Source organism: Gouania willdenowi, chromosome 21 (assembly GCF_900634775.1).
Source record: "Gouania willdenowi chromosome 21, fGouWil2.1, whole genome shotgun sequence".
NCBI classification, from domain to species: domain Eukaryota; kingdom Metazoa; phylum Chordata; class Actinopteri; order Blenniiformes; family Gobiesocidae; genus Gouania; species Gouania willdenowi.
Genome location: NC_041064.1, coordinates 35,879,537 through 35,896,686, shown reverse-complemented (window position 1 = coordinate 35,896,686; position 17,150 = coordinate 35,879,537). Strand labels below are relative to the sequence as shown.

The following is a 17,150-nucleotide window of genomic DNA, read 5'->3' as shown; positions in this document are numbered from 1 at the left end:
CTTTTTATTCTTCAGATGATTTACATAAATGAGACAGTTACGCTGCAATATTTCATTAGCCACGTGCAATATATGCCAATATTAAACAATACGATAGACATCGCCAGGGGTGTCGGACTGGGAGGGTAAAGGGTACTGAGTACCCAGGGGGGGTCCTCAGAAGTCTATTTTATACAGTATATATGTACAAAAATGCATTTTAAACATTTTTAGATGATTTATATTGGAATGAAAAGGGCCCTGTGTGAAAATAAGCTGGTTGTTAATCACAGTTTTGCACTAAAGACATTATTCATGCTACGTCAGAGCCCTAGCTAGCACCTAGCACCCCACACTGAGCAGACGACGTTGAAACAACGTTGAAATGACGTGATGGCCTGAAGTTGGGAAGACGTCTTTGGCGGGTGCAGAATGAAAGTTTTCACGTGGTCTGGATGTCCTAAAAAGACGTACTCTAGACATCCCACAAATACAGGTGGTCCATGGTGGGCTGGATCCCCTGATGCTTTCAAGATCACAGCATATGAACATCAGAACGACCAACGTTTGTCACACCGTGAAATAAAGCCAGATATGAATCTTTTCTATCCACATCATTTTTCAAAGGTACATTGTCAGTTTTTTTAAATGTTTACCAAATTAATTGTCTGACAAAATACAGCATTAAAATACATTTTAATAACTGTTTTGCACTGTAATACCCTACAATACTATTCATTTTGGGGGTATTGTAATGTTAATATGCAATTTTGACGTTCTTGTTGTGTGCGCGTTCGTTTCAACGTAGACTTGCTCAATGGGAACTCGACATTATTTATTTTTAAAAAGATGGCAGAACATAAATGTTAATGAAGTACACTTGGATATATCAACAAAACTCCAAATTCATCTAGAACTGTACAAAATAAGTCTGCGAAAATTCAATGATGGCTTGTTCAAAGCAAGGCAGCAATACTTTTCTGAAATTATTGCCAAAAATGTCAACAACTCTCGCACGTTGTTTTCTGTAATTGAAAAGCTCACAACCCCCCCAGATCAGATAGCCCCTGAATTACTGTCAGCTGGAAAATGCAATGAATTTGCTGTATATTTCAATGAAAAAATACAATCAATAAGGTCAAACATCAGAACAAACCAGCAAAATCACAAAAAGCTTGAACAGCTTCAACCACTGAGGGATGAGTCAACTACAATGTTAGAGTTTATTACAGTGAACCCAAAAACAATAGAGGAGACTGTTCAGCAGCTGAATCCATCAACGTGTTGCCTTGACACAATACCCTCAAACTTCTTTAAAACTGTTGTAAAGTCAATTGTCACTGATTTGTGTCAGATAATTAACTGCTCATTCCAATCAGGCACCGTACCAAAATCCCTGAAAGTAGCTGCTGTGAAACCGCTGTTAAAAAAGAGAACACTGGATGCCTCTATACTGGCTAACTATAGACCAATCAGAACCTTCCATTCATGGCCAAGATCATTGAGAAGGTGGTCTTCAACCAACTGAGTCAATTCTTAACATTCAACAAAATATTTGATAAATTTCAGTCAGGTTTTCGTTCTCATCACACACTGAAACTGCTCTTATCAAAGTGATCAATGACATAAGGTTGAACACTGATTCAGGAAAAGTATCTGTTCTTATTCTGTTGGATCTAAGTGCTGCATTTGACACTGTAGATCATACAATTTTGTTGCACAGATTGTAAACATGGGTTGGACTAAATGGAAAAGTAATGCAATGGTTTAAGTCCTACTTGGAGGAGCGAAGCTATTTTGTAAGCATTGGAAACTTTGAATCTGACAGATTACCAATGTCCTGTGGGGTTCCTCAGGGATCTGTTCTTGGACCTCTTCTGTTTAACCTTTACATGCTTCCTTTAGGACAAATTTTACAGAACTGTAAGGTTGATTATCAGAGCTACGCAGATGACACACAACTATATCTATCACTGAACCCAGATGACTATGGTCCCATTGAGGTGTTGTGTGACTGTTTAGAAAAAGTAAACTGCTGGATGAGTGAAAACTTCCTTCAACTAAACCATGACAAGACGGAGGTGATTGTCTTTGGTAACAAGGAAAAGAGGACTGCTGTCAGCAATTATCTTGAGTCTGGATCTTTAGAAGCTAAAGACCAAGTCAAAAACCTTGGTGTTCTGATTGACTCAGATCTTACATTCAGCAGTCAGATCAAATCTATCACAAAAACAGCCTTCTACCACCTAAAGAACATCTCCAGAGTGAAAGGTTTAATGGCTCAGAAAGATCAGGAGAAACTGGTCCATGCTTTTATCTCCAGCAGACTGGACTATTGTAATGGTCTTCTGACAGGAATCCCCCAAAAGAGCATCAAACAGCTACAGCTGGTTCAGAACGCTGCAGCTCGGGTCTTAACCAGAACAAAGAGGTCAGAACACATTACTCCAGTTTTAAAGTCTTTACACTGGCTCCCAGTCAGCCTCAGAATAGACTTTAAAGTTCTGCTGCTGGTGTATAAATCTGTGAATGGGTTTGGTCCAGAATACATCAGTGACATGTTAGTCAGGTATGAACCCAGCAGGTCTCTCAGATCTATGGACACAGATCAGATAGTGGAGCCCAGAGTTCACAGTAAACATGGTGATGCTGCTTTTAGTTGTTATGCTGCAAAGAAGTGGAACAAACTGCCAGCGGAGCTGAAGTCAGTATCTAATGTGAACATTTTTAAATCAAAGTTAAAGGCACTTTTTTTCTCTACTGCATATGATTGAGAGAGAGATTTTTTGTCATGTTGTTGATGTAATGATGATTTTACTGATGATTTTAATTGATTTTACTGATGATTTTAATTGTTCTTATTGATTTAAATGTTCTTATTGATTTTAAACAATTGAATGTTTTATCATGTAAAGCACATTGAGTTGCCTTGAGTATGAAATGCGCTATATAAATAAATTTGCCTTGCCTTGCCTATATACTGAGTGACTGTGAATAATACTGAATAATGATATTTAATAAACAGAAGCACATACACACGCATGTGTAAGTAAGGCAAGACAAGGCAAATTTATTTGTATAGCGCATTTCATACTCAAGGCAACTCAATGTGCTTTACATGATAAAACATTCAATTGTTTAAAATCAATAAGAACATTTAATATCATCAGTAAAATCAATTAAAATCATCAGTAAAATCAATTAAAATCATCAACAAACACGACATCAACAATATGACCATAAATCTCTCTCTCAATCATACGCAGTAGAGAAAAAGTGCCTTTAACTTTGATTTAAAAATGTTCACATGTGACGCTGACAGTTTGTTCCACTCAGCAAGGCTGTTTAAATTTCATATGTTAAGATGCTTCAAACGTTGAACGTCGTATCAAGGTCCAGATGAGGTCGTGGTCATGACGTCAGATGCCGACCCGTTATGGACGTTATATAGACGTGCAGGTGTGGTCCAGACCGACCAACGTGTTATGAACGTGATCTAGAGGTCCGTGGACGTTGGATGATTCTTGGGCCCCTTTAACACAGTGCAAATGGTACGACCCACATGTGCTGCTGCTGCTGTGGATGTAACAAGTAGCAGGAGATACACAGATACACAGCAGCATGTTTCATCTCAAGAACAAAAATACATAAAGAGAGAGAGAGGGTGAAATGAGGGAAATCTGCTGCTTACTACATTTTTCAGAGGTGAACTTAAAAACACATCTTTTTTTAGGCAATATATTATTTTGTTTGAAATAAACTACGTGCACTGTTAATATATTTAAATGATGGAACATTCCTTTTGCATGTCAAATCTTAATTGGAAATACAATTATTAAAATATATATATATATATATATATATATATATATATATATAAGTAGGTGTCCAGAGTGTCCTCATCATCCTAATCATTCTATATTTACCTTTTATTAACATTTTTACATGTTTGCTTTGTGTGTGTGTTAGTTATAGCCCCTCCCCCTCCAGAAAAAATAAATAAATAATTACCAGCTGCCCCTAAATTGTAGCAAAAATATGTTACACACACAATATTCAATAATCCACTAAAATATAGTAAAATACAAGTAATGGATATGGAGTTATTAGGTTATTGCAGTTTTTTTCAACCTTAGGTTCAGGACCTCATGTGGGGTCACTTTTGACATATTATTTTTCACACACAATAAATATCAAATAACTGTATCCTATACTAAAACTTTGTCAAATAAAATGCAGTATATATTTAAGATGGCACACTTGTCACTAATCCTGGCTAATCTGTATTAATAACACACTTTAATAAACATGATCAAAAACTAATTATAGAAAAAAAAATGTTTCTGGGGTCGCTGGACATTTGTGGTGTTAAAATGGGGTCACGACCCGAAAAAGGTTGGGAAATTATGGGTTAATGTGAAGAAAAAAATAACGCTTATTTAATAATGCAAGAACTCTAGTAGAGTTTTACATAAGTTACAGTAGGAGTCCAACAAGATGTGGTGCTACGGCTCTGGACATCACGCTATCAATAATGACAAAATGATATGAAATGATCCTGCTTTGCGAGATGAATAAGGATTATCTTATGTTTTCTGAAATACAATTTATTTATTTATTTTTTTACTTCTGAGAAAACGTAAATGGTGACTAACTGCACACAGACATTTATAAACGTGCACTGTATGTTTTGTGAAAATGAAGTATAAGATATTTCCAGCTTAAAATAATAGAGGAGTGAGGTAGTTCAACAAGGTCTGATGGTGCATTCACTGACACCTAATGACTGGGAGTTTACGTGCTAAGCTAATGTTAGCGTTTTTCTCATTAAAAAACATGATTAAAAAAATGATTGGGACGTTTTTTGGATCAATACGATACTCAGTGAAATACACCCTTAATATGATCCTAAAGCATTATCTGTGAAACCTGTAATTACCAGATAATCATCCTCAGGTTTAACACCAAGTCCAGTGCAGTTTGTGGTTTGTGCATCAGTATTATCATTTATGGTACATCGGCAACTTGTGCAATGAAAACGGTTCTGCACTGTTTGGAGTGCAAAAAAAAAAAAAAAGATTAGCTGCGTTATATTTTTCTGCGTTATTTTTCTGCAATTAATTAATTGCAACGCGTTCAAGTCCAAGGCCTAGTGTACATTTAGGATTTTTGAGGCAATTCTGTGTCATTTTGAAGCTAGATTTAAGATAACAACAAAAAAAACTGGTCAGAACAGGAATTCCATGGTTTCACAGAATCCCTACACAGATCTGATCCACAGTTTACACATTAATCAGACGTAAACAGATTGAGCAGATAGATTGCTTGTTTTATTACCTGCTTCCATGGGGTTAGTAGATTAACTTAGCTTTGACAGTTACATTCGCTCACGGGTTTTCTGCACACAAACCATTTGTAAATCAGTTTTTTATTTTAAATAATGCTGTGAGAGTCAAGCTGACAGGTCAACATCCTCCATTCTTCCTCCTTCAGAGATAATGTGTGACCGTGGGTGGTGTACCAGGACTCTGTGGAATGCAGCTGCAGCACCGAAACGTCTCTGCCTCATGTGTTAATAGATTTATTTATTTATATTTCCCTTTGGACGTGGTTTATTTATGGCTTGAAGAGGTCTCACACTCACTCACTCATAGTTGTGTGTGTGTGTGTGTGTTGTTGTTGTGGTGGTATCATGCAGATACCCGTCTGGGCCCGTGTATGAATATAAGATTTAAGACCCGAAGCTTTGCATAAAGAGTTTGAGTTTCCACAATCACATTCACGGCTGTGGAGGATTTTCAATTATCCCACAGGCCAAAGACGCAGCCTGGCAGCAGCCGCCAACTCGCCCACTTCCATAAGTCTGTGTGATTGACAGCTAGTCGCTGCCGATTCCCAACACGAGGCCAGTAAACAACAACGAGGTTTATAAGATGCACATTCTGCACATGGAGAGATGTTTTTAGTGGCAGCAGAGCTTGACAGTTATGACTCTACATGTCGATTTAAGAATATGTCTCATGCCATAAAATGTTATTGGTTGTTTTTTCTCTTCTCCAGGACATCAAGGTCCCATTTGTTGTACAAAGAAGTCTAAAGTGCAGATTGGATTGAGAGCAAAAGCAAAACACTAAAGCTTTTAGTCAACTTTGAAAGACGGGAGAGACTTCCTTTAGAAATAGTTTGAACCATAAGAAGAGGAACGCTCTTTATGTTGCATGTATACTAGGGATGGGCAATATAGACTAAAATATTTATCCTGATAATTTATGGTATTTATCAAATGTGGCTTAAATGCATAATATGGTGCATATGGTGCATAATAATGTGTTTTGTTAGAAATAGATTTAATTAATACATTTTGAAGGTTTTAGTCCACATTTGTAAAAATCGTCTGTAATGACTTTTGGTCCCACAATCACCCTTAATTAAAATGATTTCATGAAAATATTTATCCTGATAATTTATGGTATTTATCTTGGTAACGAAAAATAAAAACAATAAATAAAATAATTCCAAACTTACAGTGTAAGCAGGTTCCTCACAAACACAAATGAATGTGAATACATCAACACTAGACACATTAAAAAAGCTACAATATCTGCTGACTGAAGAGCTCATGGGCTGATATTTTATGGAATTCATTTTTGCATGTGGATCACTCTATTAGTGTTATTGTATGCAATGAATTTACCTTCTCAATAAAAAGCAAAAATAACTACAATAGTGTTTTTACTGCTGCTAAATCTTGTTTATTTTATATTTTATAATGAGTTACATAAAGTTATGGTTGATAAATATCTCTTTGATTTGCTGTAATTAAACTACACTAGTACAGTGCCCGTCAGAAGTATGCATTCATGTGGGAGCTTAAGTAGAGTTAATTATGACCAAATGAGTTTGTGTTTGAAGGTTGGATGTACAAAGAGGTGTACATACTCTGTAGTGTTATAAAGGGTTTATTTGTGGGTGTGTGTGATTTCCCTGGTTTAATTGAACATGATAAATGTATTGGTTTTTTTTTACTCACTTTTTTTGTTTGGTGTATTTTTCTGTAATGTATGTTTTTTGGAGTCATTACGTGTATTTGCGTATCTTTCTGTTGTGTTTTTGTGCTTTTTTGTATAATTATAGTTGTTTTGTTGCCATTGTAGTGTGATTCTGCAGTCATTTTGTGCAATTTTGTTCATTTCTGTTATTTTGTGTATTTTTTGTATAAATATTTAGTTCTGTGTATTTTGAGTCATGTTCATATTTTTGTTGTATTTCTCTGTAATGTATGTTTTTTGGAGTAATGAGTATTTTTTTTTCCTCTTTCAGTTGTCTTTTTGTGCATTTTTTGTATAATTGTTTTTGGTTGCTAGTAACGTGTCCGTAGTAAGTATGTATTGATATCGTGGGAACTTAAGTAGAGTTGTTAATTATGGCCAAATGAGTATGTGTTTGAAGGCTGGATGTACAAAGAGGTGTACATACTGTACTGTGTGTTATAAAGGTGTTTATTTGTGGGTGCAAAGTGAAATAGTGTGTGTGATTTTCCTGGTTGAATTCTATGAGACATGAACATGATAAATGTGTTCATGTCATCTCGATTTTATATTTTTTGTCATGTATGTTTTTTGTCGTCATTATGTGTGTTTTTTTATCTTTCAGTTGTCTTTTTGTGCATTTTTTGTATAATTGTTTTTGGTTGCCATTATAGAGTGATTCTGGAGTCATTTTGTGTACTTTTTGTATAAATATTGTTTAGTTTTTTTGTTTTATTTTACTCATTTAGTATATTTTTATTTTTGTTATAAATAAATAAATACCTTGTGTGTGTGTTCCTGTGAAATGTTTGAAATGCTGATAACCGAACTCCATAGACAAGACTGCGCAAAACAAAACGTAAAGCTTCAAACTACATGAGTGAGTCAGTAAATTAAAGTATTATGTACAATTCGGCTTTTTTAAAAAACAAAAAATCATGTTTTACCTTTGAACCGAGTGGTCAGAGCTACCGGTGTATTTGATTACACAACTTTTGGAACGCTACGCTGCGCCGCGTTTCAGACCGGATCCTTTTCAACATTGCACTTAGGAAGGTAAACAGTAGCGCTCTGGTGTTAGTTACAGTGTAAATCATACGTGTAAATGGGTCAGAAAGACAAAAAAAAGCTCTAAAGCTGCATGTGCGCATGCCTCTGCTACAGGAGAACACTCACACACACGGAGATACAGTTAACTTAGCATGTCGGCAGTTCGGCAGCCAGTAACACACAAAAAAGAGAGCAAAGGATCGCAATTTGTAATTCCTATAACGCAGAAATAAGTCGTGGTGGATCTGCAAACAAAACGCTACTTTATTCATCATAAGAAACCACCACACCACTGTGTATGTAGCATTTAAAGCTTGAAATCAAGCTAATGCTAAAGCTAAGCTAGTGCAGCAAAGAGCCATTGGGCTGCTGTTGCAAACTTGTATTATTACAAGTAGCGGTCCATGATGTATCGCCCACGGTAGCTTCAGGTAAGCCATGACGAGCAGCGGTGTCTGTGTGTGTGAGGGACGGCGGCGCACACCGCGACAGAGCTCCTGTGAACAGACAATAATCAGTTGTTGACAAAGATGGAAAAAGGTTTTTAGGGGCATTCTTGGCTAAATTGAGGGACAAATGGCTCGTGGCCTTCGCTAATTTCCGACACTGCGCGCACTTACATACGTCATCAATGGGAATTTATCTTTTCTATCGTGGGATGACATATTATTACCAGTGAGAATGTTTTTGATGATATATCGTAAAAGATAACCTAAATTAGACTCCTAAAATATTGTTCTTCTTTGCAACTATTTAAAATGCATCAGATCGTCTCAATAAAAATAAAAACACTTTATAGCAAAATAATACATTTGCTTTCAATGCGCCACATATTATTTGGTGAAATGTTAATTAAGAGGCAGTTTATGTTTAGGGAGGAAATTATGTCTGTGAGATTCCTCTGATCAAATTTAGAATTAAATCAATCAATACAAATAACACTTTCTTATTAAATGTTTTCTGACAGATCATTTTCCTTTTATAGTTAGAAAAAACCCCAGAACACTAAGGGCATGTATGACTGATTTTGTCATGATTAATATTTAATATTTAGTTATTAAGTGTTATTATTCCTCAGGCTATTTCAGAGTCACTCAATCTTTATTGGTAAAATTGACTCCAGATGTTCACACTTTAACACACTTTACATTTTATTCCTTAGGGAGGACTGTACAATAGAACACTTTTACAAGAATAAAACATGCATTGCTGTTGTTAAAAGATTAAACTATGTGTCAAATGAAACAAAAATAAAATAAAACAATTGAATTGATAATATTTGTATTTGTCATTAAATAGTTTACAGTTGTATTGGTTCTTTAATTTTATTTACAGGCAGAAAATCTCCCCAAAGTCCTTAAACGTGATGGTGCAGAGTTAGCAGACGTCCCACAGTGCCTTTCAGCATGTGTAGTGATGTTTGTTCATGTTTAAACTCACACAAACGGTTTATAATCAGCCTCAAGTGTCACCAAAAGCACCAATAGCTGAATAAACTGAAGGTGGTGTGAAGCATTGAGCGTTTCTCATTAATATGTGCGGGTTTTAACCGTGGAAAAGGTTGAACTCATCCTTTGTACACGAGGCCTCAGGAGAGTCTGGACCCTGCAGGATTTCCTCCTCCAACCACGATATTCCAAAGAGACTCAATTTGTCAGAGCAGAGCAGCATGTTAACTCAGCCTGAGAGTGTTCTAGTAAAGAGACGTTTAAAGCCTAAAGAACTGAAGTCCTCCAGCACCAAATGGAGGGGGTCCATCAGCCCACTTATCATATTGATTCAATTACAAACCAATTTTTGATTATTATCGGTCATTGATCTTTATTTAAAACCAGTCAGCTGCTAAATTATTATTTGTATTGAGCAACACCTTTAATATTGTACAATGTAATTGAAATTTTCAAATTAGTACGAGTGCAACGCAGAGTGTAACGTGGAGTGTAGTGCAAAGTGTAATGCAGAGTGTAACGCGAAGTGTAACAAGGAGTGTAGTGCAAAGTGTAATGCAGAGTGTAGTGCAAAGTGTAATGCAGTGTGTAAAGCAGAGTGTAACGTGGAGTGTAGTGCAAAGTGTAATGCGGAGTGTAACAAGGAGTGTAGTGCAAAGTGTAACGTGGAGTGTAGTGCAAAGTGTAACACAGAGTGTAACAGTGTGTAACGCAGAGTGTAACAGTGTGTAACGCAGAGTGTAACAGTGTGTATCACAGTGTGTAACGCAGAGTGTAACGTGGAGTGTAGTACAAAGTGTAACGCGGAGTGTAACAAGCAGTGTAGTGCAGTGTAACACAGTGTGTGATGCAGAGTGTAACGTGGAGTGTAGTGCAAAGTGTAATGCAGAGTGTAACGCGAAGTGTAATGCAGAGTGTAACGCGAAGTGTAACAAGGAGTGTAGTGCAAAGTGTAATGCAGAGTGTAGTGCAAAGTGTAATGCAGTGTGTAAAGCAGAGTGTAACGTGGAGTGTAGTGCGAAGTGTAATGCGGAGTGTAACAAGGAGTGTAGTGCAAAGTGTAACGTGGAGTGTAGTGCAAAGTGTAACACAGAGTGTAACAGTGTGTAACGCAGAGTGTAACAGTGTGTATCACAGTGTGTAACGCAGAGTGTAACGTGGAGTGTAGTACAAAGTGTAACGCGGAGTGTAACAAGCAGTGTAGTGCAGTGTAACACAGTGTGTGATGCAGAGTGTAACGTGGAGTGTAGTGCAAAGTGTAACACAGTGTGTAGCGCAGAGTGTAAGTGTGTAACGCAGAGTGTAACAGTGAATAACGAGAAGTGTAACGCAGAGTGTAACAGTGTGTAACGAGGAGTGTAACACAAAGTGTAACAGTGTGTAATGCAGAGTGGAAGGCAGAGTGTAAAACAAAGTGTAACAGAGTGTAAAACAAAGTGTAACAGAGTGTAACGAGTAGTGTGACAGTGTGTAACACAGTGTAACACAAAGTGTAACAGTGTGTAACGCAGAGTGTAACACAGTGTGTAACGAGGAGTGTAATGCAAAATGTAACAGTATGTAATGCGGAGTGGAAGGCAGAGTGTAAAACAAAGTGTAACAGAGTGTAACGAGTAGTGTGACACAGTGTGTAACACAAAGTGTAACAGTGTGTAACGAGGAGTGTAACGCAAAGTGTAACAGTGTGTAACGCGGAGTGGAAGGCAGAGTGTAAAGCAAAGTTTTACCGAGTTTAACGAGTAGTGTGACTCAGTGTGTAACACAGAGTGTAACACAAAGTGTAACAGTGTGTAACGCGGAGTGGAAAGCAGCGTGTAACGCGTAGTGTAACAGAGTGTAACGCAGTGTGTTACACACTGAGTGTAACACAGAGTGTAAGTGTAACACACAGATTATAACACACTGCAGAGCTGGTTCTTGTGTTAGAGTCAATCTGTTCGAGAGCTGTTTCACTCCGTGGGCAGGAACCGTCTACAAAGTGCAACACTCGAGGGAAATGTGAACATTGTAATCAATAACTCACAGTGTGTTATTATGTTGACGTGTTTAACAGGCCGTGCCAATCACAGCACAATAGATAATCAACGAATAAATGCTACTTGGAAATTTTAATGAACATTTATTTGCAAATAATTGTCACTACTTTAAGTCATTAGCATCATTCTTTAATAATCCTAGTGTCTCACAACCACAGACAGTCTGTTTTAAGTCCTCATTGAATGACTGCAGCACAGATATAAAGGAAACAAAGCTTTTCTTCAGACAAAGTGAAGTATTTTCACAGGCAGAAAACAAACATGAAGGAAAAAGATTAAAGAATAAAGCAGTAGGAAGTGAAAAGGACTGCAGTAAAGCATCAGCAGAGATCAATACCAGCGTCTGCTGATATCTATGACGCTGTCATTGATTGGAACCCAATATTGGAGTCAACTCTGATTAATGATTGTTAGTCTGGTAATGTTAGCTCCCTTGACACAAGGATGGTAATTCCCACTAAGTACTCACGTGAATTCAATGTAAATTATGCTTAATATGAACTTATTGCACACGTCAAACTCATTGATGTTTACAGTGGTTTCACGAGGCTCTGCTGCTGTTTTTCATAAAGTAATTAACTTAACAAATGAATTGACAAAGGAGGAGAAACAATGCCTATATATTTATTTATCATTTCTATTTCAGCCAATCTGATCACATGATGTGTCGCTCTTTTCTTTCACAGATTCCTGTAACAACCCTTTGGTTTCCACATTACCACAGTCATCGTTCCAGAGCTCCTCTCAGCCGTCCCAGAGTTACGGTGCTCACAACGCTAAACTAAACCGTGGAGACGGTGAGTGGTCCATTAGCTCTCTGACATCAGAGTCACATTTAACGTCTGAAATATACACGCAGACTTTCTGATACAGCATCTATAACCGGACGGTTGATTTGTGGTGTTACATCTGTTACGACTCGAGCAGCCCGTAAAGGGATCCTCCACTGTTTTTACAAATGTGGCCTAAATGCTTTGAAATGTACTTATTAGTAGATCTATGTGCAAAACACATTATTATGGACCATATTTGTTTTATTAACTTTTAAAAAAGGGAATAGTTTACAGTTTTAGAGCCAGTGTTTCCTCCATCTTAAAATCATGTGATTAGTGATTAAATCATGGACTGATGAAGGACTGACTTCTATTCTCAGGGTTTGTGTGTCTGTGATTTACTCGCTAACTTCAGCAACCAGAGCGTGTCAGCACACTGATTAAGGGAGTGTAAAGGTCCCTTAGGAGAGCTCTTCTTCATTGTCTCTTAGGAATCCTTATAGTTAGAACTGTGTTGTCTTTCATTAGACAGAAAGTTACATCGACATCTTTAGCTTATTCTGGTTTTTTAGAGCAACAAAAAGCAGCACAAGTTTTTATTTTGACTGAAAAAGCTTCTAAATGATCTAAAAAGCTTCTAAATAATCTAAAAAGCTGCTAAATAATCTAAAAAGCTGCTAAATGATGTATAAATCAGGCTGAATGTTTCACTCCAACAGAAAACAATGGGATGTTTACAGGCTCTAAAATGGTAAAGTAGTCCTATTTTAAAAGGCAATAAATTTAATATGGTGCATAATAATGTGTTTTGTTAGAAATAGATTTAATTGATACATTTTGAAGGTTTTAGGCCACATTTGTAAAAATCGTCTGTGATGGCTTTAGGTCCCACAATCATCTTTAATTAGAATGATTTCATGAAAACATGGATTCATCTGAATCTCAAATATGCAAACAGTTCTCAAACCTTTTCTGTTGAGACCCCCTTGTCACGGATATGGACCCACATGCAGACACAGATGGAGGCAGCAGGCAGGGATAGCGTTGGTAATAATTGTCCATATTTATTATCAAACAACAAAAATCCAAAAAACGGCAGCACAAAGAAACCAGGAACAAAGTACAGCAGGACATGAGGAGGGTAACGTTGACGACGAACCATCAATCATTCTGTGTTCAAGGAGGTCTGATTGGGAACGGGCCACACCTGGGTGGAAACATGAGGCAGTTAATCAGTCACAACTCAAACACACTGACATCACTGGGAGGTGGAGACATGAGCAGGAATACCTGGAACACACAGACAAGAGTTAAACATTAGAAATAACACTAGAAAACAGAATAGACAAAGACCACAGGGGCGACACACATCAAAACTAAACATGTTCACTTATCTTCTGGCTCTTCTCAAAGGACTTTTAAAGAAAATAACGTCTAGTATTATATATGACCTTTGGTAGATACCTGGCTTTATTTTTTCAGACAAATTTACTGTAGCAGCTGTTATTTACTCATGTTTCAACTGTCAGATTAAGAAGATCAAATGAACATGTTGGATCATCTACAGTTACTCTTTAATCATTGGCAAACTAAAATCTCAAAGGCATTGATGCTAAAAATAAAAGAAAGTGTCTCCAATTTTTTGTTTCGATATTTCCTTGATTTTCTCCCAGGATTAGTTAATCCATTTCAGCTTCTGTTTATATTTAAGCGTTTAGTTTTCCTTTCATGGTCGTTCCCTTTTTAGACGACTTTACTGAATGATTAACTTCCTGAAATCATACCAAACATGCTAAACAGGGTTAATGGAGTCTAATACTGTTGATAATTATCATATTTATATGCTTCAGATGATTTACAGATAGCAAGAGGGTTATATCCTCACACTTATAGACACAGCCTCTTGTTTTACAGGAAAAGTTCCATGGGAATGTGAGATATTGTGCCAAAACATGGAAATGAGGGTTTAGTCCATGCCGTAGAGATATTTACATTTCATTTTCAGCAAAGTTCTGCACAATCGTGGGATTAAGTAGTGAAAGTTCTTGGACAAGATAATGAGAAATATTTGTCTATTTGCTGCATTTGCTAGATATTCAGTCACAGGTTCCCTGGGGTGAAATAGTGTTGAAATGAGTGATATTGTTCCAAAATGTGCACATGAGCTTTTTTCTGTCATATTAGGGCCTGATTTTAAATAAAGACAGTGGGGGTAAAAACGCTTCTGATTGCTTTTTACGTGACAGGTTATTCCTGGTTTTTAGTAATATTTACTTTCTCTCTTTTATTCTAAACCCAGACTGCTTCTAAACAAAGTACAAACTTCAGGTTCTTTTGAACTAATAGCACGTCCACAGCTGCTGAAAAGTTCTTTCAGAAGATCAATAACAATTTTGCTGTGAACGTTCATTCACAGAATTTAATCCATCCATCTTCTACACCATCTTCTCTCTGCATTAGGATTCGCATGAATCATCAACATTTTCTTTATTTGGTTTGACCAGGACACAGTCTGCTCCCTCGCTCTGAAAATGGGTCCAGAACCCACGACTTTTGGGTCTGGACTCACAGCTAAGCCACAGCTTCGTGTATCTGTAAGATGACAAGATGTTTAATTCTTTTGATTTTTTCTCTTCTTATTTAAACAATAAAAAAGTCTTTCCATGGTGCTTTTGTGACACATTTCATTATCCAAACGTCTGAAATTCCTCCTCATGAAAGTGTTGAAACTATTTAGTGATATTTGAGTGTTTTTTCCAGTACCAGTTTTCATTGCGCTATTTAGATTTAGCGCATTTCCAAGGGTAATAGAAACTCAACTAGAGTCTCTACAATATCAGAAAAGTCTCCAATAACACCAGATAAAGTCCCTACATTTGTCACTAGTCTTTATGGAGGAAAAAAGTCGCTCAGGGCTCCACAGTTGGAGTGTTCACCAGGATACAGGTAAGGGACGATAGATTTAGAAACAGCGAATGAAGGGGGGGGTGTGGTTGTTTCTATAAGTCTCACAATTCTACATACTGCAGCTTTAACAGCCAGTAAATGAATCAAAACAGAGAAAGATGTGGAAATAAAATGGAAAATTATGTAAGTGACATGGAAATAAGTAAATTCTTACTTGAAATTTGGGAATCTTTGAAATAGAGAATCTGAGTCCCAGTTCATACCTTGTCTGTTACCTGTAAATGTTAGCATTTCGACGACCCATGTGACATAACCAAGCCCCCGTCATGGTGAGAGCCCACACGGGGTTAGGAAGAGTCGTTCTGATGCTCGTGTGGAACATCTTTATTTATATCATCTACTGACAAGTTGTGATGTTATCTTCACAACCAAGTTTGTACTGCTAAAGATAATCTCTAAAACCAAGTTCAGACCTGTAGCCCCCTGCTGCTGAGTCATACATTGACTGTATGTATATATACTGTATATACAATATATACAGTGGTGTGAAAAAGAATTTGCCCTCGCCCTGATTTCTTACTTTTTTGCACGTTTTCCACATTTAAATGTTTCAGATCGTCAATCTAATTTAAGCATGATTCAAAGATAACACAAGTAAACACATAATACAGTTTCTAAATGAAGGGTTTTATTAATGAGGAATAAAAAAATCTAAATCTACATGGCCCTCTGTGAAAAAGTGTTTGCCCCCCAGCTCCTGTTAAAACAGAACTGTGGTTGATCACACCTGAGTTCAATTTCTGTAGCCACGCCCAGGCCTGATTACTGCACACCTCTTCTTAAATAGAACCAACCTGATGAAGTGAAGTAGACCAAAAGATCATGTATAGACATTATGCTGAGATCCAAAGACATTCAGGAACAAATGAGAAACAAAGTCATATAAATCTTTTAGTCTGGAAACAGTTATAAAACCATTTCTAAAGCTTTGGGACTCCAGAGAACCACAGTGAGAACCATTATCCACAAATGGCCAAAACATGGAACAATGGTGAACTTTCCCAGGAGTGGCCGGCCGACCAAAATTACCCCAAGAGCACAGCGACGACTCATCCAAGAGGTGACAAAAGACCCCACAACAACATCTAAAGAACTGCAGCATCACTTGTCTCAGTTAAGGTCAGTGTTCATGACTCCTTCATGAGAAAGAGACATGACCTGCATGGCAGAGTTCCAAGACCAAAAAAAGAACATTAGGGCTGATATTCAAAGTTTCTGAGAAACGTCTCGATGCCCCGCCCTAAACAGCCTCACTTTCCAGAAGCCACGCCTCTACTTTTCTGCACGTGCATCGCGGAACATAACAAGGTCTCATTGATATAGATCTATGAGTCAGGTAAGAGCCAATATCATATTTACCTGTTTGCTGTTGTGATGCTCGGCCTTGTTTCCGTGCACAGTTCCACATTCACTTTGATTGACAGTCTGAGAAACAGGAAGTAGAAGCCTATTGGCTGGGCACACTCAGCAATCATTTCCATTTGTATAGGGGTCTATAGGACGAAGGAGGGACTTATATACATTAATGTATATGAATGACCACCAGCAGTAGACCATAGTAAAACACTAGTTAGGGATTTTTATGCATTTCAAAAGAATGATACGTAAACATAGATTTCTCAGAAACTCTGGATATCAGCTTTAAAGCTTTTTGCCAGAAAACATCTTGATGATCTCCATATTCTGTGGACTGACGAGAAGGTCTGTGTCCCATTACATCTGGCATTAAAGTAACAGCTCATTTCAGAAAAATAACATATATCAACAGTAAAATATGGTGGTGGCAGTGTGATGGTCTGGGGCTGTTTTGCTGCTTCAGGACCAGGAAGACTTGCTGTGATAAATGGAAGCATGAATTCTGCTGTTTAC

General features: G+C 37.3%; 1 protein-coding gene across 1 annotated transcript in view; it reads left to right on the top strand.

Annotated features, from left to right (window-relative positions):
* Positions 1-17,150, top strand: part of LOC114455403 (contactin-associated protein-like 5) — a 202,589-nt gene that overhangs the window by 41,581 nt on the left and 143,858 nt on the right. Inside the window, exon 2 of the mRNA XM_028436622.1 lies at positions 12,228-12,338. Within this exon, the coding sequence (XP_028292423.1) occupies positions 12,228-12,338 (111 nt within the window). The remainder of the gene's footprint in view (positions 1-12,227; positions 12,339-17,150) is intronic.